Below are 20,909 nucleotides of genomic sequence, written 5' to 3'. Positions count from 1 at the left end.
ATCCATCCACATCCCCCCCCCCAAAATGGGGACACGCCGGGTGGTCACGGTCCGTGGCCGGCGCTCCCAAGTGCCGTGGATGCGGAGGTCCCGGTGAGCTCCCGGTGCAGCTTCCAGACTGTACAAGGTGGAGGGGGGGGGGTTTGGGGGGACCCCCTCCCCCCGAGACGCCAGGGGGGGTGCGCAGAGAGCAGGGGGGTGGAGGAAGAGATATTGTCCCAACGGCTGAGTCCTGAGCAACTCGGCTCATGCTCCGCGCCCGCTGCCTGGGGCAGGACGGGAGGGTCTGCGCGGGGGGGGTGGGTTTTGTTTTTTTTTTTCCATTTGTGGGGGTTTTTAATAAAAAAAAAGGGGGGGGGGGAGTTGGGTTTTTTTTTTTTTCTGTGTGTTTTTGTTTTCTTTCTATAAAGTCTGGAGCTGGTAGCGAGGGTATGAAGGGGGCAAGGACAGGGCGACCCTCCAAAAAAAAAAAAAAAAAAAAAAAAAATCGCTTCCCCTCCCTTGGTAAGGGGAGAGTAAAGAGGGGGCGGGAGGGACAGGGGGGCTCGCCCCCTTCTCTCCCCCCGGCCCAGGGGGGGAGCGGCCCCCGGCTCCCCCTCCGTAGTGTGAGCTCGGCGGAGGGGTCCCTCCGGCCCCCGCTCCCCGGGTTGGGGGGGTCCCATGGGGGGCTGTGGCTCACCGGGAGGGGCAGGAAGAAGAGGAAGAAGGGTTTTTGGGGGGCTAGGAGGGGGATTTGGGACCAAAACCGAGAAACCAAACGACGTTACTAAGAGCTTGGCCGGATCAGTTGGAGTCGGAGTCGGAGGAGTCCCCCGAGGAGGAGGAGGAACTGCTGCTGCCCTCCGAGTCGTTGTCGTCCTCATCCTCATCATCCTCGTCCTCGTCATCCTCGTCGTTCTGGGGAGGCGGAGGGGGGGGATGGCAGAGAGGAGTGGGGGGTTAGCGGCAGGGCTGGGGGCCCCGGCTGCCGTCCATCATCTCCCCCTTGTCCCCTGCTCGCCCTCCCTGCTGCGGCACGGGGGGGGGGATTCCCCACAGAAGGGGGGTTTGCAACCCCATCCCTCCCACCGCTGCCACCCCAGGGTGGAGGGGGATGGAGGAGGGAGGTGGGGCAGGAGTGAGTTTGCAAGGGCTCAGCTCAGGGGTTGCCGGGGCGGGGAGCGTGCCGGAGCAGCGCGCGGGGGTCCTACCCTCACCTCTGCCACTGCCTCGCTACACGATCCGAGGTAGGGTACCCGACCCGCCTCGTGCCTCAGTTTCCCCCCTCTAAAGCCAGGGAAGGAAGAGGCGTGAGCTGAGACCAACGAGGGGGTCGAAACACCTCACCTGTCCGGTGGCGAGCACAAGGCACGGACACGGTTTCTGGCCCCAGCGCCATCCAGCATAGTCTGATTTCAGTTGCACCGGTGTAAAACTTTGACTCTGGTGACTTACTCGGCATTCACACTGGCGCAAACGGAGCCGAGACCAGACTCAGTATCTCCACCAGGAAAAAGACAGGAGATTTTTCTCTGCTCACTGGGGGCTCTGCACAACCCGCACCTCTACGTCCCGAGGCTGCTCCTAACTACGCCCCGCGGCTGCTCCTCGCACCCTCCCCGGGGATGCCGGGCGGGTTGGGGCGGGGGGGATATCCCGTTCCCCTTCGCCTCCCCGTGTCCCCCCGCTTCCCGGGAGCTCTTCCGCCACGGTCCTATCTGAGCCCGGGTGCGGATGCCCCCCAGCCCCCGAGGTGGGTGAGGGCGGGGAGGGGGGGCAGAGCGAGCGGTACGGGAGCGGAGCGGGGCCCGGGACGGCCCCGCCGCCCTCCCCAGGGCACGCACCGCAGCCTCACCTCATCCCCATCTTCGCTCTCCTCCTCGCTGCTGGACTCCGAGGAGTCGCCGCCTTCCTCTGACGAGTCACCGTTGTCGTCGTCGTCATCCTCATCTTCATCATCGTCTTCTTCCTCCTCTTCCTCCTCGTCATCGTCCTCTGACTCCTGCGGGGCGGGAGGGGGCTGGTCGCAGGCGGGTGCTCCGGGAAACCAGCACCCGTGGGTGCACCACCCCATCCTTGGCCATCAGCCTTTGGGTTCCTCCATCCACCGAGCAGGATCAGGTGGCTCCTACCCCACACCTTGTGCAGAAGCCTTTTCCCCATTTATGTTACAAACGGCCCCAAAAAGGCTCCCAGAGTGGGTGCAAAGGAATGTCGTAGACTGCAGGGGGGCAAAATCAGACCTGGGTGGGTTTTGAGCACAGATTTGGGGAGGGCCCTTGGTTTATTGCCTCAAGGAATGGGCAGGCAGCAGAAAGCACCTGGGATGCCTCAAATAAGAGGTCTGGGTCCCCCCCGGGATGCCCTCCCCAGGAAGGAGGGTGCTGGGTATCCCCAGTGCGCAGCACGGCCATCACGCACTCACCGACTTGGACTGCATCGTTGGCTTCATCTTGGGGTTGGGACCCCGGATCTTCCCTATGCTCTTGCGTTTCTGCAGGGGGGGAACAAAGCAAAACCATTTAGAGCTGCAAGGCTTGAGCTCAGCTCCTTCCCAGTGCGCGGCACGGAGAAAATCCCACTGCCAAGCTGCTACAGGGATGAATCCCTTTGAGGGGCTGTCCTGAGCTCAGCTCACCTTCCGCACATCCCAACCTCACCCAGGGCTGATCCCAGCCCAGCCCCAAGCCCCCAGGTCCCCCTCCACGGCGGTGCCGGGTGGATACTCACGTTGGAAGTGTGTTCTTTGTAGGCAGCCCGCTCCTGGGGCGAGAGGCTCTGCGGAGACAGAGACAACAGTCAGGGCACAGGGAGGGCTAGGCAAGGCATGGAGTAGGGGACAGTGTGGGGAAGGACTCTAGCACGGGGCACTCCCTCCCTACATATATTTTCTTAAAGGTCCTTTAAGTTGTAAAATGCCAAAAAAAGGGTCTGGAGATGGTGGTTCCCAGAGGAAGGCTGTGAGCAGAGACCACACCAAGCATCCCCAACAACAACCGACCCCAGAGCCCCTCAGTGCCCCCCCACCAGGCATCGGGGCTCAGCCCTCACCTTGAGCCAGATGTCGAGGTGCACCTTGTACTGTTTCTGCTGCTCCTCCGCCAGCTTTTTGTAGTGGTCCTTCTGGCCCTGGGAGATGCGCTGCCAGCGGCTGCCGATCTCCACCATCCGCTCCTTCAGCGGGAGGTGGTTCAGCTCCCCGTTTGACAGCAGCTCCTGGGAGAATTTCTGGTAACCGTTCCTGCAAGGGGGGAGCGCAGAGACCAGATCAGATGGCATGCACGGAGAACTGAGGCGTCCACAAGCAGCCCACACTAACCACCATCCATCCCCACCATGGTCCAGCCCACACTCCCTCCACCCCGGGGCTGCTCCAGGCTCTTTTGCACTAGCCCACTTGCCCAGCCAGATCCAACTTTTCAGACCCCAGACCCCAGGTACTCACATGGGGGGTTTCTTCGGCTCTCCCTGGAACTTCATTTTCTTGGCGGAGTTGGTGGAGCACGGAGGGGCCCGCATCTCGCTCAGCTCCCTCTGAGCCAGAGGAGAAAGACGTGTCAGGGAAACATGGGCAGTGCCAGCTGCAGGGGCATGGTGGGGGGCAGGAAGGAACAGGGACCCACCTCGTATCGCTTCTGATCCTCCGCCGCTTTCTTGATCCACATCAGCTTCTCCTTCTTCTCCATGTTGTTCCAAGTGGCCTCCATGGCCTTCAGCGCCTTCCCCCGGTCGTTCTGTGGCACAGACCCCACCACCACATTAGATGTACCCAGAACGCTGGGGTGCTACCACTGGCTCTGCCACAGACCGTGGGGTACCCACTCCTTGCTGTGACCCCTGTCCCCCCCATGGCTCCCAGCCCCAACCCATTGCCTCGGGTGTGAAAGCAGGGGAGAAGGTGCAAGGCAATTCCTGCTGGTGGGAGTGATGATCCCACTTCCAGCTTCTTTCCCGGCCCACTCCTCACCTTGAAACGAGCCAGATAGTCTCCGATGACGCTCTGTTGCCAGATCTCCTCGGCTGTCTTGGGAGACTCGGGCAGCTTCCCACGCTCTTCTTTATCTGAGCCGTGCTTCTTCTCCGACTGTGCCTTCATTGCTGCCTCCCGCGCTTTGTACTTGGCCTGCGCAGGGGTGCACGGCAGGGGTGAAGGGGCAGCACGGCCACCCGGGCATAAGCCCCCAGCCACCAAGCACCGGGAGGGCAGGCAGCAAGACACTGCAGCTTCCCCCAGTGCTGTCCCCACAGTAGCTGCAGCAGCCCCCCACCACACACACCCACGTCTCAGGATTTCTCCCCACCTGGGAAACCAGCAAGCCTTTAAATTGAGGGTCAAGGACCCTCCAAGGTTTCTTAAGCTGCTGGATTTTGACCCACCAGGTCACGAGAGGGAGAGAGAACAGCCGGCGGCACCCATCGGTGCCAACACCAGTGCCTGGGTGATGGCTCGCTGGAGCTGTGATGCTCCTGGGGACAATCATTCCCCAGCTGCGGTGCCCGGGGGCGAGCAAAGCCCCTTGCAACAAGAAAAAAACAGGGAGCGTCCCCGGACTCCCACAGATGCCCAATGGAGCAGCAGAGACGGGGATGGAGGAGAAGGGTCGGGGAATACCAACCTTCTTCTTCTCGGAGAGGTCATTCCACATGCGGGCCAGGAGCCGGGTCAGCTCGCTCTCCGACAGCTCCGGCCGCTCCTCCTGCAGCTGCTTCCGCTTCTCCTCCGAGAAGATGAACATGGCGGAGATGGGTCGTTTGGGCTTCTCTGAGCTGGCCTGTGGGAAGGACACGGGGCCGTGGGTGGGGGTGAGCCAACAGAGGGACCTGCCTGACACTGGTAGCCTCCAACCCCAGGAAAAACATGGTGAAAGAACCAAGAAATGAAGCCCTCAAAGCACCCTGAGATGCCAGCAACCCCATCCCATGTCTCTGGCACGTGCTGCCCCATCTCTCCAGTTGCCGCTCTCACCTTGCCGGTCTCTGGTGAGGACTTTTTGGATGCAGGACTCGTCGCCCCTTTCCGGTTGCTGCCCAGCATCTTCTCCTCGCCTAGCACCCGCTGCTGCTCCTCCTCGGGCAGGCTCTGGGTGGCACAGGAGGAGAGACACGGTTAGATGGCCCGACGCTAGCGAGGATTTGATGCAACCAGGGAATAGGGACACTGGGGAGGGGGAGCTAATGCACTCAGTTGTCCTGATCCAAAAGCCACCCCAGCCAGGACCATCAGGTACTGCAAGCCTAGGTGTGCAGCCTGGGGGTCCCCATGCCTGTGTCACCCCCCGTGCCAGGCAACGTCCCTCTTCCCCAGCTCTGTCCCCTCCCCGGCTCAGTCTCGTCTGCTTCCTCTCCGCAAAGGCAGGGCAGGCAGGTGCCCAGATCCGGGCGCACCCCTGGGTTTTCCACTCCCTGCCCTTGCAGACGCAGCCGGGGCCGCGTCACGTCCGCCCGGCCGCCGAGCACGGTGCTGGGACGGCTTCGGTGCGGCTCCCCCCGCCTACACCCCGTCCAAGGGAAGGAAGCGAGAGACTCGCTGCTGCCTGCACAGCCGCAGCTGCTGATGGCAACCCCACCTCCAGTACCAGCCCTCCGCTCACCCCCGGCTTCCCCTCTGGACTGGGGGGGCCCGTCCCCACCTCCCACTGCCCAACTCGAAGACACTGGGTCAGGCATTAGGGCAGCTGGGGAAGGGTCAAGAATATGTGCAAACGCCTCTGCACAGCACCCATGGCTGGTTCCAGCCACGTTTTAGGGGGAGCAGGAGAGGGCAGCATCAGTGCAGCCCTCGTTTAACCCATCTCAGCCCCTGGCCAGGGCTCCCTCCCTGCATTCGGGGTCTCCAGCACCCAATGGCCGAGGCACCCCCACATCACTTACCTCCAGGAAGCGGAGGAGCTCAATCTCGTAGTCTTTCTTTTTCTGGAGGAAGATGGAGACTTGTGGTTACACAAAGTTCCCCTGCCCCATCCCTGCCTTGTGCAGTCCTCAACCCAGCCTCAGCCCCCTCTGCAACAGCATCCTCCACCCGGACCATCTGCTGGTCCCACGCTCATGGATGGGGAGACAGAGGACCAAGAGAGGTGATCGAGGACCTCAGGGGAAATCGGTGGTCAAGACAAGAACAGGCACTGAGGAAGGGTGAGGGGCTCATTTCCAGCGAGACTTGTAGCCCAAGCTCTCCCATCCTACTCCTCCCTCCCCATAGCACTGCTGCCAACCTGCCTGTCCACCCGTCTGTCCATCCTCGGCCACCCACCTGATCACACTTTTTGTGGTACGCGTCCTTTTCCTTCTGGGAGAGCAGTTTCCACTGCTGGCTGCACAGCACCATCCGCTCGGTGCTGGGCACGTCTTTCATGTTGGCCATCAGCTCTGCACAGTACAGGGAGTAGCTATTCCTGCAACCGACGGAGGGACCCAGCATTAGGGACAACCTGCCCCGCTCATGTCCCCTCTGCGGAGCTGGCTGGGTGCTAAGAGCCCCCACAAGACCCCCCAGCTGCCCTCTGGGCTGCACCGGGCAGTGAAGCGCTGTGCCAGAGGTGTCTGCGTTTTAGGGAAGCTAGGGGTTGGATTACCCCCTAACCCGGAGCACGCAGCATCACCATAAACCTCGCTCAGATTCTCTGCAAATGTATATTTAATGTATATTTAAGGACCAGTTTAATGGGGTCATTGACAGCCCATGCCCATGGTCCCAGAAATGACTGGGGCTCTCAAAGCCAGGCAGAGGCCCAGTTTCCTCGTTAGCAAGAACCAGCGTCCACCCAAGTTGGCCAAGAGCCTGAAGTGATAGCTCAGAGACGGACACCTCTCTCGCACCCAGACGGGGAGGGACAGGACTCACGGAGGTGGCTTTGTGGGTCGTCCATCAAACTTGTCCTTGAGCTGGCGCTCAGCCTTGGTGAGGGTGGAGCGGGTGATGCCCTCCTCGCTGATGTTCAGCTCGGGGTGCTTCTGGATGTAGTCACGCATGATCTCCTGCAAAGGACGGAGAGCAATCAGGAGAGGGGCTCCAATCCCCGCCTGGCTGGGGGCCGGAGGAGGAGGAAAGAGAAGCCAACCATTGCCCTAATCATATCCCCAGGGGTACTTCTCCCTTCCCCAAGCATCACTGGAGGAGGCAGGGCTCAGACTCACTAGGGACCTGCAGGGATCTGGCTGAACCCCCACGCTGGCTATCGGGTGAGGCTGGCTAGCTGCCGGCGGCTGCAGCCGGGAGGCAGAGTGGCTCAGAGTGAACGTAGGGACGAGTGTGGAGGGGAATGGGTGAGGCTGCTCCCTACCTCATACTCCTTCCGCTGTTCCAGGGCCTTATGAATCCATTTCAGCCTCTTTTTATCCGAGAGTTGAGACCACTGCTTGCCCAGCGACTCTTTCACCTCCTTCGTGGTGGCCTGAAAACCCAAAGCCAGAGGTGAGGGCAGAGGGGTAAAATCCAAAAAAAGAAGAGGGAAAAAAAAAAAATTTAAAAAGGCAAAAATAGTGTGGCCCGCCATCTTGTCCCAGCGGCACCCAGCTGGGGCCGTGGGATGGCTGTGAGCCGAGCTCATGGCCAGGGAAGGGGGTGCGTGCGAGTGTGGGGCATGGCCAGAGGTGGATGTCTGTGCTGGAAATCTTTCCTGCCCTGACTCAAGACTGTGGTCACCCCTTCAACTGCAGGCAAAAAGTGGGGTCTGTGCCCCTGAGCCTCTTCCAGATGTGCAGAGCCCCTTCTTACCTCCATCCAGACTGCTGGGAGCTTCTAGCGATGTCTTCCATCCCGTCCCCCCCCTAAAATGCTTCTCTCATTTCCCCCTCCTCTCCCCCCAGCAGCGGGGTACAGGACCCCTCAACACTCACACTCACACGCACTCCCACCCACCGTACTCACATCTGGACGCACTTTCAAGTAGATCTTCTTCTCGTGGTTGTACCACAGTTGCTGGGGGGTCTTGGGTTTTTCAGGGACGTCAGATTTCTTGGCGTTCTGGATGAGATCCGGGTGATCTTCCCTTTACCCGGCAGGGAGGCGGGGAAGGGAGAGCATTACGGAGGTTGCAGGTGGAAGGAGAGCACCCCCTAAACCTCCCCGCTAAGGGGTAACCGTCGCTACAGGGCTGAGCCTCCATGGGCTCAGATACTGGGGGGTGTCCCCAGAAAGAGTAGGAGGGTTTTAGGAGAGATTCAGGTCTGCCCCTCCTGGGGGAGCATCAGCTACAAGCGTCCCCTTTAATGCGCCAGGCTGGGCTGCATCCCTGGAGCAGCAGCAGGTCATTGGGAACGCCAGGATCCACCTGGGTCGCAGTGACCAGGTTCAAAAGGAAGATCTGGGGGCAATGGGGTGGTCGCTTCAGCTTTTAACAGTGCAGTGGCAGGGCTCTTGTCCTCCCCTTGCAGACCCTAACCCCCAGAGCGTGGCTAGTCCTCTGCTCTCTCCCCCTCACCCAGACTCCCAGCTGGAGGGCTGCTCTCAGATACCTTTTCCTTGCTCTTTTTCTCAGCATCCCCCCTTCCCTTCTGCCTTCAAGCTGCAACGCCCATCAGGGCTTCCTCCGTGAGCTACACGCAGGAGGGGAGACTGAGTCTGCCTGGAGGGGCCCGGGGAAACGCGGGGGGGCTGCCCGCTCACCTGAACCTCGCCAGGTTCCTCTCAAACTCCTGCTTCTCTCGCTGGAAGTCCTGGATGTATTTCATCTGGGGACACAAAGCCACCAGGGAGGTGGAGAGGGATGCCAGCACCAGGGAACGGGCAGCCAGATACATCCCTGTCAACCCTGCTGGCTGGGCACCCCACCACCCCCAAAGGGACTCGAGGGCTCTCCAGCCCATCAGACTGGTCCTGCAGCTCCCAGCTGAGCGTTTCCAGCCTGCCCAGGGATTCAGAAGCAGCATCTCCCCCCTCTCCCTGCACCCGAGCAGCCCTGGGCAAGAGGGCACAGCAGTACCTTGTGCCCTGGACTTTTCCTGCTGGTGGCAAATCCACCCAGACTGAGAGTTGGGGCACCTAAAACACCTGCCCGGGCTCTGGCCAAGCCCAAGGCCACCTCCAGAGCTGGAGGTGAGATGGGCAGCTCTCCTCCCAGCATCTGCCATGGCTTGGAGCAGAGCCTGACCCTCCATCCCTCGCTCAGACAGGGCGGCCACAGTGGGGCGTGTGATTTAACCCCAGCGTTAAATACAGATCCACCCAACAGCAAAGTCACCATCCAGGTCTGTCTGGAAGAGACGGACCAACGGACGGGCCCAGCCAGCCTCCACCCCACAGATCCTGGGAACCAGGACAGGAAAAGGAAAGGAAGTCTTACTGGTCTGACAGGACTAAACAAGCACACGGGTTTTCTCCCATCGAGAGCCAGGTTAAACCCCCACCAGGTAGAGGCTGGGTTCTGCTGGTTTTACTGGGAGAGCTGGGCAGGCAGAGCCCAGCACGCAGAGGCACACAAGTGGGAAGGGGCTTGCTGACTCCCCCTCGTACCTTTTTCTTCTCGGGAAGCTCCTTGTATTTCTTGGACAGGATCTTCGTGAGATCCAGGTTGCTCATTTCAGGGTGAAGCTTGGCATATTTGGCCCGCTTCTCCATGAAGAAGCGGAAATAGGGAGTCAGGGGCTTCTTGGGGAAGTCAGGGTGTTTCTGGGGAGACAGCAGAGCGGCAGACACTGAATGCAGAGACCACAGCCAAAGCCCGCCGGCTCCCAGCTCCCACCAGTACTGGGGGAGACCTGCCTCCATCCAGTTCCGCTGGTCATCCAGCTCCCTGACATGGGAACACCCCGGCTTTGCAGGCAAGGGGGGGGGAAACGCTGGGAACAAGGGCTGCCTTCCCCAGGAACTACAATATCCCAGGGCTGGATATTTCAGGAGCAGCCTCCAGCCATTCAGAGCCGCTGGCACAGAGGAGTTGTGCTGCAAGAGGGGAAACTGAGGCAGGAGGAAGGGACGGGACCCACCTCCTGGGGATGGCTGGTGGTAAAGCATCGGCTGCCCTGGGGCCGCCTGGCTGAAAGCAGCACCCCACCCGACCCGGCAGGCCAGGAATAGGATGGCAGCTTCCCGGCCCCCCTGGTGCTAAACTTGGATGCAGGCTGCCAGCAATACAGCCAACCATATTAAATGTACCCTGGACTTGGCCTGGACCCAGAGCCTGTGGCCTCCGGAGCCTTGGGCAGCCGGCTGCAGGGATTACGGGTGGTGAGGTGCCTGCAGGGGCTCTGGTGGTAGAGCCACATGGGTCTGGGGTGCCACATGGGTGACAGCCCCCCATCCCAAGGAAGGGAGAGGTTCCCCTTTAGGGACTGACCCCAATTCCTGTCTGATACCTTGAGCTTTTTGCCCTTGTAAGGATTCTTCACGTGCTCTTCAGCATCCATAATGAGCTCCGTGAGGGTCCGAAACTTCCTCACCTGCGGGGTAATGAAGGGCCACAAACGTGAACAGGCTGCGCGTGGGGGACAGGGCAGATACCCGCTCGGCAGGGCATAAACCCACAGGGTTTCGTAATGCCACCGCGCAAACGACCCGTCCCAGTGCCTCCGAGGGGTTTGCGATGCCGACGGCAGTGGGATGGTATCGGCACTAAGGGCCGAGGACTCCAGGCGCTGAACTTGAGCGATTCAAACAGCCCTGGGAGGTCACTGGGATGCTCAGTCCCTCTCGCGGAGACCCCTCCGAGCCTCGTGTGGCTGTTGGTTACCTCGTTAGAAATCTCCATCCACTTCATCTTGCACATCTCCCCCGAGAAGTCCTTGAAAGCCACTTTCTCCCAATCCAGGTGGGACTCGGTGGTTTTGAACTTGCTCCCGTCGTTAGAGGGCAGGTTATTCTTCATGCACTCCAGCAGAGTCAGCATGTCCTCCTGAGACCAGCGGTCTGAGCAGCAAAGAAACAGGCTTAGCAGCAGCGACGGGCAGGCAGCCTTCCCGGCAGGACACGGGGACTACAGCTCCCGGCGTGCAGCTCCGGCCCACACGCCGGGACACGTAATCTCCACATGCTGCCTCTCGAGATTAAAGATCAAAGGGATGTGGCTGTTTCCATCACCCTCGAGCAACTTTCTACGGGCCAAAACAATCTGGGCAAAGCTAGAAAATCCACTCGGTGCAAACCAGAGAGACTCGCTCATCCCTGTACACTATCAGATAAGGCGATGGCTCTGCCACGCGGGAGCAGAGGGCTATTTTCTACGCACGGGAGTGAAGCCTTGCGGAGTGAGACAGGAACGACGTGCTCTCCAGCCAAGGAGGAAACAGGGAAACGCACTTTCTAAGTGAAAAAGTTGTGTCCGGAGCAATGGGAAACCCCCCAGCACTGCTTTTCCTTCAACTCGGAGAGCCTTGCCATTACCTGGGGACCTAGCTCCATGGTGACCTCTGCCAAGGTCAAAGCTCAGAGACCACAAAGCAGAGAAGGGGCAGAGCCCGGCACAGCCCCCCTGTTTTGCAGCATGGTCCCTGATGGTGCAGGGGTGATGGTTATGCCACCCCAACATCCCCCGAGCTGCTGGGAGGAGCGTCCCCAGCTCCCGTACAGACAAGCTGCTGGGATGACAGGATAGGCACATGGCAAAGCCGGGGAGCCTGGAGCAACCGGGAGGCCGGGAAGGGCAGCAGCCCCGTGTCGGGACAGGCAGCAGGCAGGATATCCCAGCACCAAATGCCCCATCCAGCACCAACTTTGGGACTGCTTCGTCACCAGGGCAATTCCTCTGCCGGGCTCTCTGCTCCGAGCTGCCACACCAGCTGGGAGAGGAGCCCTGGGTGCTCTGCAAAGATGGGTGGCCCTGGGGAAAAAGCAGTGGGCCCTGGGAGCGGAAAGAGAGGTCCCCAGGGACGGGCTGGAGGAGGAGCAGAGCCCCAAGCCGCAAGCCCACGCAGCCCTATCTGCTTCAGCCCGGGACGGGCAGCCGAGCCCAAGGGCCTCCCCGGGCATGGGAACTGGCTCTCCATGGCATCCCCTGCCCCACATCACTGCCGGGCGAAGACTGGGCGTTCGGAGCTGTCTAAGGGACACAGAGCCTCCCGGCGAGACAGGGAAGAGCACAGCCGTTCACGGATTTGAGGGAAGCATCTCTCGCCCTCCGTCCCCAGGAATGAAAACAAGCTCCCAGAAATACCCGGCTGCGGCTCTCCCTCTGCTCAAACTCAATACACACGGAAACACCATCTCTGCCTCCTGCCTCCGCACCAGTCCGGTGAAGGGCAAACCCACCCCCATAACCCCAAATCCCAGCGAGGGATGTTAAAGGACACGTGAGACCCGCAGCCGGGCAGGGGGAGCGCAGCCAGGACCTGTCCCCCCCACCCCATTTCACCTCCTGGACCTGTAAGGTTAGGGGGTTGAGGCAGAACAGTTTGGGATCCAGCCTGTCTCCGTAGTTACTTCATCAGGTCCGTTAGGGATTAATTGCGGTGGGGGAAGTGGAAAGAGGCCCCCCCCCATAAAGCAGGGAGCCCAACAGCTTGGGATGTGTCTCCACGCTCCCAACTTCAGAGCCCCGAAACATCACGAAGGGAGAAAAGAGACAGGAAACCCCCAATCCCCACAGTGCCTCAGCGGGGGATCAGAGCTGGGGGGGCACCGAGCCCAAAATTTTTGTCTTCCTGTTTTTCCCATCCACTTTCCAGACCTCCCCCCGGCAAGGACCAACGACACAGAATCGGGCCATGAAGTTGGTGCTGACTTTACTTGCAGAAATCAGGAAAAATAACCGAAAGCAGCATGGCCATAAAAATCAAGTGGGTAGGGAGAAGGGGATGAGACCCCCCAAACTTGCCCCCATCAACAAGCCCCGTGCCTCAGTTTCCCCCCTCCAACGCAGGCATGCCTCGAGACTTTTGGCCCTGCATGACCCCCCCAGCTGGCAGACGGCCAAAATAACCACAGCCCACAGGAATATGTATGAAACCTCCCCAAAACCCTTGCCGGCAGCGGGGTGGGGACAACGGGAACCCCACACTCAGCCCCCTACCCCTCCATGCCCGTTCCCTCCAGCTGGGGTTTGCCAAAAAATGCCGAATTGCGGAGTTCACCCGCCAAGATGAATGGGGTTGTCTGTGCCCGGGGACCGATTTATCCCCGGCTCTCCTGGCATCGGCCGGGCCGGGTCTATATTAGGAAAGCTGCCCCGGTGTAATTAAATCCATCTAAAGACCCGGCGAAGGACACGTGCTCCAGCCGGGTTCGCTCGGGGCAACAAACCGACTGCGGCAAGGGAGAAAAGACGGGGGTACCAGGAGGGCGAGAGGGGCTGGACCGTGGTCCCCAGGGTTTGGGGGGAACCCCAGGAGTTTTCAGGTGGTGGGTTAGCAAAGCCCCGCTGCCCAGGCAGGCTGCCCCAAATAAAATGTCCCTTTTTTCTTGTTTTCCTCCCCCTTTTCCAATAAAAGCTGAACCTCTGATGTCATCTCGGGGTCTGGAAGCCGGAGGCCCAAGGTAACGGCTCGGCTTTTAATGCAGCCCAGATGTGAACGGCAAAGGCAGCACCTCTTTGTGCCAGCTCCCCCCCACCCCCCGGCCCCAGCCAAAACACCAGCCACCCAAAAAGAGCATCCCCGACGCCGCGAGCCGGCGGCCGCCCTTCGCCGGGGCCGGAGGGGCTGCCGGCACACCGGCGCGTGCATCCGCGCGCTCGCACACGTGTGCGTGATCCCCCGTGGCAGAGCCGGGATCGGGAGAGGCAAATCCGCTCCCCCCCACCTCCCCGGCACAGTCGGGATAGCGGCTCCTCCATCCCTTGGACAAAAGGGCCACCCTGAGGTTTTTTGGTAGGGTTTTTTTTTTTTTTGGTGGTTGTTTTGTTTTTGTTTTTTTTCCAAATGTGGCAGCAGTATTCCCGTGGGACCCCCAGTAAAGGGGGGGACGACTCACCTTGGTTTTTGGGAGCTGTCATTTCCAAGTCTGCAGGGCACTCGGCTTCGCCGTTCATCCTCCACCTGCCTGCGCCCAGGACGGTCCCCGCCGGCTCCCTCGCGCGCTACCCAAGATCACTCCCGCTCGGCTCTGCAAGCAAAGGGAGACCCCCGCTAGGCACCCCCCCATGCCGGGGTGGGCCCCCAAACCCCTGATGGGGAGTGGGGGAACCTGACCCAAGTATCCATTCCTTCCCCCCCCCTGCCTCCATGAATGAGGTGCTGGGATCCTCCCCCACACCCAGCCCTGCAAGGTTTTGGGGCGGGGGGGGAAGGCCTTGGAGAAGGGGTACAGGGTAGGGGTAATAAGGGAGGAGAAGGTGGGCGCATGGGGGGGTCCCAGAGATCCTGGGGGGGGTGTTGAGGAGGGGGGATCCTGAATGGTGGCATGACCCCCACCCTGGTGGGGCGAGGAGAAAAGGGGTGCGTGGGCACGGGAAAAGGGTTCAGGGGGATGTCCCTGAGGTTGGGGGGGGGGGGCAGCAGGATCCGAGGGGGATCCCCACAGATCCAAGGGGAGAAGGATTCGGGGGTCTCCCTGAGGTGGGGTGGGTGGGATCCACAGACCCAGGGTCAGGGGGATCTGAGCAACAGGGAGGACTACAAGGGATCTCCCAAGGGGGGTTTGCTCCCCCCCCAAAAGGGGGGTCTTAAAGGAAAGGACACCATAGATCCAGCGAGATCCTCCTGGGGGGGGGGGGGCATGCTCGGAGAGAGGGATCCCCCAGATCCAAGGCAGCTTGGGGGGTGCCCATTTGGGGAGCTCTGGGGAAAGACCTCCACACACCTGGGGGGGTCGGGGCTCTCCTGAGGGGGGGAGGACAAGCTGGGGGGGGGGGAATATTTCAACGGGAGGGCTCTAGGGGAAGGATCCCCCCAGATCCCAGGGGGAGGGATCTTATGGCTCCGTGGGGAAGGATGACCCTGGGGGGAGGCAGGGGCCTGCAGGCGAGAGGCCTCAGTGGTGGGACCCCAGAGCTTGGGGGGGGGTGCGGGGGGGTCAGCAGGATGCCAGCCTGCGGGGGGATCCCCGGGGGGGGGGGGGGGGGGAGCAAGGCCAGAGGCCTAAGTGGGGGGATCACCCCGGGGGGACAGGCTGCAGGCCCAGGGGAGGAAGGATGGCCCTGGGGGAGCAGGCCCCAGGCCTGAGGGAGGGGAGCTGGGCCTGGGGGGGGGGGGGTCCCAGGGGGAATCCAGGCTTGCAGGGGGGGGGATTCCAGGAGGAGCCAGGCACTGGTGGGGGGATCCAGGCCCTGAGGGGTCCAGGAGAGAGCTGGATTCCAGAGGCATGGGGAACCACCCTGGGGGGGTGCAGGACCCCCCAGGCGGGATCGAGGATTGCCCTGGGGGGGGGGATGATCAGCTCCTGGGAGGGGGGAATTGCCCAGGGATTGCCCTGGGGGGGGATCAGGGATCACTCCAAGGAGGGAGATCACCTCAGGGTGGGATCAGTCCCCGGGGAAGAGAATCAGGGATCACACTGGGGGGGTGTGCAGACCCCACCAGGCCCTGGGGGGACGGGGATCGCTGTGGGGGTCAGATCGGCTCCTGGGGGGGGGAGGTGGATCCGGGACCACCTCGGGGGGGGGATCAGTCCTGGGGGGGGGGGGGGGGTTTGCCCCGGGCTGTGTGTGTGTGCAGACCCCACCAGCCCCCGGGGGGGGGGGCATTGGGGATTGCCCTGGGGTGTGGGATCAGCCCACAGGGTGGGATCAGCCCAGCCCCCCCCCCCCCGGGGGGAGGTGTGTGGGGACCGGGAATCGCCCCGCGTGGGGGGGTGGAGGGGGGGGGGGCAGCCGGGGGTGGCGGGGAAGGCGGGATCGTGTCAGGGGGAGGGATCCATCGGATCATGGCGGGGCGTGGCGGGGGCGATCGCGCTGCGCGCGCAGAGGGATCCCCCCCCGGGGGGGGGGGGTTGCGGGATCCCCTGGGGGTGGGGGGGGGGGACGGGGGGACCGGATCCCGCGCCTGTTGGGGGTGGGGGGAGGAGGAGGAAGGAGGAGGAGGAGGAGGAGGCGGGGGAGGAAGGGGCCGGGCCGTCGGGCGGAGGCGGGGAGCCCGCACATGCCCTGCGCCGCCGGCCAGCTCCAGTCTCCTCCTCCGCCAGGCAGCAGGAACCGGGTGGGACCGAGCGCGGGCGGCCCCGGCGGCGCCTCCCCGGCCCCCTCCCGCCCCCGGTTCCCACCCGGGCGCCAGCGAGCCGCGCTCCGCCGCCTTTCTCTCTCTCTCTCTCTCTCTCTTCCCCCCCCCCCCGGCCTCCTCCCTCCCCTACACCATCACCGCCACCACCCCCCCCCCCCGCAACAGCCGGGCAGACAATGGAGGCGAGTCCGGGGGGCCGGGGGAGCGGAGAGGGGCCGGGGGAGCGCGGAGCGCTCCCCCGGCCCCTCTCCGCTCCCCCGGCCCCCCGGAGCGATGCGATGCGCTGTGGCTTTCCCCCCCCGCCGCGGCTTCCCCATCCGCCATCCCCCCCCCCCCCCATCGTTACCGGCCGGCGCGGCCGCTCTCCGCCGCGGCACACAATGGCCGGGCTGCGCCCGCCTCCGCCCGCCGCTCCTTCCCCTCCACCCGTGCAGCCGGCGCGGTTATAAAGCCGAGACAAACCCACCTCTCCGGGCTGCTAAGGGGGAGGAGGAGGAGAGGGAGAGAAGGAGGAGGAGGAGGTGGTGGTGGAAGGAGGAGGAGGAGGAGGGGGGGGGGAGCTCTAGCCGAGCCGCCGCAGCCCCAGCCCCGCGCCGGAGCCGCTGGGGGAAGAAGAAGAAGAAGGAGGAGGAGGAGGAGGGGGAAGGGGGGGCGGGGATGCCCGGCTGGGGGCGGCCGGGCAGCTGCAGCGAGCCGGGCGAGGGCAGCGCGACCTCCCCGCACCGACCCCCGGGGAGCGGCTCCTACCCAATCCTTCCCCCCCACACCCCCCCCCCTCCTCCCTTTCCCCACCACCGCCGCCCCCTCCTCTCCTCCCAACCTCCCCCCCCCTCCGCGACCCCTCCTCGAGCCCAGAAACACCCACCCACCCAGCGGGGGGCTGGAGCCCCGCTCCCGGTCCGGAGGGAAGAAAGGAAGAAAGAAGGGGAAAGGGGGGGGGGGTTGGAAAGAAAGGCGGAAAAAAAAAAAAAAGAAGGGGGGGAAAAAAAAATATATATAAAAAGAGAATAAGGGGGGGAATAAAGCGCGGAGGGGGGGGCCGGGGGGGAAGCGGACGAGCCCGGGCACGCACCCGCCGGAGCGCGGCGCCGAGCTTCCCCGCCGCGGCGCGGGACTCACCCGGGCTGGGGAAAAACAACCGCCCAGCGCTGGAAGCCTGCCCCCGAAATCCAGCTGCGGCAGCCGGGGAGGGAGGGAGGGCGAGCGGGAAGGAGGGAGGGAGCGAGGAGGAGGAGAGGGAAGGGAAGGGAAAGGAGGGAGGGTGGTGGTGGTGGTGTGGTGTGGTGGTGGGGGGGGGGGGGCACACCGAGGCCGCCGAGCCGTGCGCTCCCCCCCGCCCCGAGCCCCAGCGCGGTGCCCCCCGCCGGCGCGGAACGGGCCGGAGCGGGGCGGGCGGGTGAACCCCGGCGGCGGCTTCCTGCCCGCGGGGCCTGCGCGAAAACGAGCTTTTTTTTTTTTTTTTGGTTTTTGTTTCAAAAAAAAAAAAAACCAAACCCAAAAACCGGAAAAAATAATAATATCTTTTAAAAAAAAAAAAATCCCCAAACCTACCCCCCCCCCCACCTCCTCCTCCTCCTCCTCCTCCTCCCTTTGGCGGGTACAAAACCCCCTTTTTCCCGGCGGAACGGCAGCGCCTTACCGAGCCCGGTGCGCGGCGGCGGCAGCAGCGGCGGCGGCGGCAGCGGGAGCCCGGGGAGGAACAAAGCGCCTCCTCCTCCTCCAGCCCCGCCGGCGGAGCGGCACGGCGGCGAATGGCGAGCCCGGGCGGCGCGGCACGGCACGGCACGGCTCCGCTCCCCCGGCGCAGGCACGTACCTGCGGGCCCGCGGCTTTGGGGGGCCGGGGCTCGACGGGGCCGGGGCTCGTTTCGGCGGGGCCGGGGCGGGGAAGCGGCGGTTGAACGGCGGCCAGCTCTGCAGCGCTGGCCCCGGGCGTGGACGCGCTCCAGTCCCCGCAGAGACGATCGCGCTTTCCCCCGCCTCCATGGCGCTGCGTTTTCTCTTCCAATCAGCCGGGCTCTGAGCGCCGGGGTCCGCCGCCAGCCTCCGCCGCTCCCCAAGCGGCACCGGCTCGGCCGCCGCCGCCGCCGCCCCGCGCTCCCGCCGCTTATCCGCCGTGTTTTTTATTGCTCTTTGCTTTTGCAACACTGTGGCGAGAAGAAAAAGAGGAGGAGGAGGAGGAGGAAGGAGAGAGGAGGGAGAGGAGGGGTGGGGGGGGGTGGGGGGGGGAAAGGGAGAGAGGAGGAAAAAAAAAAAATCTCCTTACATGTGCAACAATCCTCGCCCGGCGTTTGCATAAAAAAAAAAAAAAAAAAAGAGGAAAAAAAAAAAAAGAAAAAGGGGGGGGAAGCGGAGGGGGGGGGGGAAGCCGAGCCGAGCCGCCTCCCGCCCCGGTGGGTCCCCTCCGACACGGCGGGGAGCGGCGGGGCCGCGCTCCCTGCCCGCCCCGCGGCCCCGGGCAGCCCCGGAGCGCCGGGACACGGCCGCGGTGGGGGATTTCCCCGGCGGGGCGGGCGAGGGGCAGTTTCCTCCCCTCCCTCCGCTCCCCTCTCCCTTTCTCCTCTCTCTCTCTCTTAATTTTTTTTAATGCAATTTCTCCAACTCCACCTTTGTTGTGCTGGGCGTCATTCCCCGCAGCCAATCCCGGCCGGGCAGCTGCCTGCAAATTACCGGCCATCCCAAGCTGCCTGCAAATTACGGGCCATCCCAGGCTGCCTGCACACTACCGGCCACCCCGGGCTGCCTGCACGGTACCGGCCGCCCCGCTGCCGCTCGCACGCTACCGGCCGGCCGGGGGCTGGCTGCGTGCTACGGCCACAGGCCGCCCGCACGCCGCTGCTGCTCCAGGCCGCCGGCGCGTTCCCGGCCGCCCGCGCGCTACCGGCGAGCTCCGGCCATCTGCACGCTGATGGCCGCCCGCGCGCTACCGGCGAGCTCCGGCCATCTGCACGCTGATGGCCGCCCGCGCGCTACCGGCGAGCTCCGGCCATCTGCACGCTGCCGGCGTGCTACCGGCGAGCTCCGGCCATCTGCGTGCTACCGGCCGCCTGCGTGCTACCGGCTGCTCGCGCGCTACCGGCGAGCTCCGGCCATCTGCGTGCTACCGGCTGCTCGCGCGCTACCGGCGAGCTCCGGCCATCTGCGTGCTACCGGCTGCTCGCGCGCTACCGGCGAGCTCCGGCCATCTGCGTGCTACCGGCCAGGCCGGCGCAGGCAGCTCCGGCCGGCACCTGCCACGAGGCAGCGGGGAGCGAGGGGCAGTGGGGAACCCACTCCGGGGATGCAGGATGAGGCCTGGGAACGCAGGGTCAGGCCCCAGGGCTGGCTGGCTGCAGGCGATTCCCCGGCTGGCTGCACGGGAACGGCCAGAATCCGGGGGATTTTCCCTGCTGTTTATATGGGGGGGAAAAAAAAAAAAAAAAATCCCCAAATCTGGCTGCAGTTGGCTCCCCAAGCTGATTTGGGGGTGCAGGGGTGGTGATGGGGGAAAGCCCGGCTGCGCAAGTGGCTTATTTGGGCCTTATCCCCAAGCGAAGGATCAGCCAGCCAGCCGGGCGGATGGACGGCCCCTCCGCCACGTCCCGCGGTCCTGCCTCCAGCCGGCACGGCCGCCGAGGTGTGCCAAGCCGCGCCAGTCGGCTTCGGCGCCGAGCAGTTAATCCCTCCAGCGAAAGCTTAAAAAGAAAGATATATATATTTATTCTGCATGGAAAGGGCCCGCGGCTGAGCTGTTTTCCCTGGTCTAAATTAGGTGAAATGTCACTGTTTTGCAAGAGGGAAAAATTGCAAAAGAAAAAAAAGAAACCAACAAAATATTTAGAGACAATCAGGCCAAACGCATCAAAAATCAACATTTTTAATTTTTAACCAAAAAGCCATTTTGGATGGGGCATGCAAACACGCCGCGGCCCTGATGGCAGCTCAGATCCCCCCCTACGATGCGGTTGTGTGGCTTTTGCCACCGAGGAGGGACACCAGAGCCCTGGAAATCAGCCAGAAACCCTCGCAGCAGGTGGGCCAGAAACAGGGACTCCTCAAATACGCACCCCAAACGCTCCCCTCCTTGCTCTGGGCCCTCCCCAGGGCTTGCTTCTTACCAAGGGAATTTTTTAATTGCTGTTATTTGTGTAGATGAGTATTTTTTTGCAAATAAAGGTGCAGTAAGATGGAGCAACTGGAGCATTTGGCGGGGGGGGGGGGGGGGGGGTGTGCATTTTCACTTGTTCAGTGCAGAAACAGTAACAGAAAGCTTTCTGCTGCACGCCCTGGGGAGATCCAAGGCTGTGGCCCTGCCTGCATTGGCAGAGGTACAGGCAGCACAGCCGAGGGCAGCTCGGCCATCTGATGGCACGAAGCACCCCGTGATGCTGCGGGCACCCTGCACCCCACCTCTCCCCTTCCAGGGGTGATCCTACAACCTGACCCAGCTCTCCAGCTCAGTGCTCCCCCCCCCTCCTCGTTAGCAAACCTATTCACTAGTATTTTCTTTTTCCCCCTTGCAATTCACACCCTGCCACGAGCCACGGCTACGGGTCTCCACCACAAATCACCCCCCAACCACATTTTGCTGAGCTAAGTCAAGCTCAAATGAGAGCTTGACCTAAATCCCCCCCTAAACCAGGCTGGATGCCATGGCAGTGACCTCACTGACATCTCCCAGAGAATAAAAAGCTCTTCCCAGGTGGAAAGGAAGAAGGATGGGGTGCAGGCAGGCTGCACTGGCTACAGGCAGATGCCTTCCTCCATCGCTGGCACGGCAGCACCGGCTTTCGGAGGCAGGGATCACAGCAGCGGGTCCGGCCGGCGGCAGCGGCACGCAGAGCCCTCCTGATGACACCCAGCGTGGCTTGCCCACGTGAGACCAGCAGAAGGACAGGCAGCTGCCGGATCTGCAGACCTTGGGCCGAA

The 20,909-nt window shown here is 62.9% G+C and overlaps 1 protein-coding gene across 12 annotated transcripts; it reads right to left on the bottom strand.

Annotated features, from left to right (window-relative positions):
- Window positions 1–463: 463 nt before the first annotated feature.
- Window positions 464–18,286, bottom strand: UBTF (upstream binding transcription factor). Of its 12 annotated transcripts, none has more exons than XM_052785201.1 (22): window positions 18,268–18,286; window positions 13,820–13,951; window positions 10,647–10,822; window positions 10,273–10,356; window positions 9,431–9,586; window positions 8,585–8,649; window positions 7,838–7,967; window positions 7,260–7,370; window positions 6,821–6,954; window positions 6,230–6,371; window positions 5,851–5,892; window positions 4,946–5,059; window positions 4,596–4,751; window positions 3,947–4,102; window positions 3,603–3,713; window positions 3,425–3,513; window positions 3,031–3,220; window positions 2,710–2,757; window positions 2,405–2,473; window positions 1,835–1,981; window positions 1,327–1,446; window positions 464–897 (listed from the first exon to the last, which is right to left on the bottom strand). In XM_052785201.1, the coding sequence occupies exons 2-22, from the start codon at window positions 13,875–13,877 to the stop codon at window positions 784–786; spliced, it is 2,412 nt and encodes an 803-aa protein (XP_052641161.1). In that variant the 5' UTR covers window positions 13,878–13,951; window positions 18,268–18,286; the 3' UTR covers window positions 464–783. The 12 variants fall into 12 exon arrangements, with proteins under 12 accessions (XP_052641161.1, XP_052641158.1, XP_052641157.1 ...); XM_052785198.1 differs by lacking the exon at window positions 18,268–18,286 and adding an exon at window positions 17,642–17,802; XM_052785197.1 differs by lacking the exon at window positions 18,268–18,286 and adding an exon at window positions 17,122–17,240.
- Between the last annotated feature and the right edge of the window lie 2,623 nt (window positions 18,287–20,909).

The sequence above is a fragment of the Harpia harpyja genome, chromosome 4, assembly GCF_026419915.1.
Source record: "Harpia harpyja isolate bHarHar1 chromosome 4, bHarHar1 primary haplotype, whole genome shotgun sequence".
NCBI lineage: Eukaryota > Metazoa > Chordata > Aves > Accipitriformes > Accipitridae > Harpia > Harpia harpyja.
The sequence above is the reverse complement of the archived record's forward strand: the minus strand, read 5'-3'. Positions and strand labels throughout refer to the sequence as shown.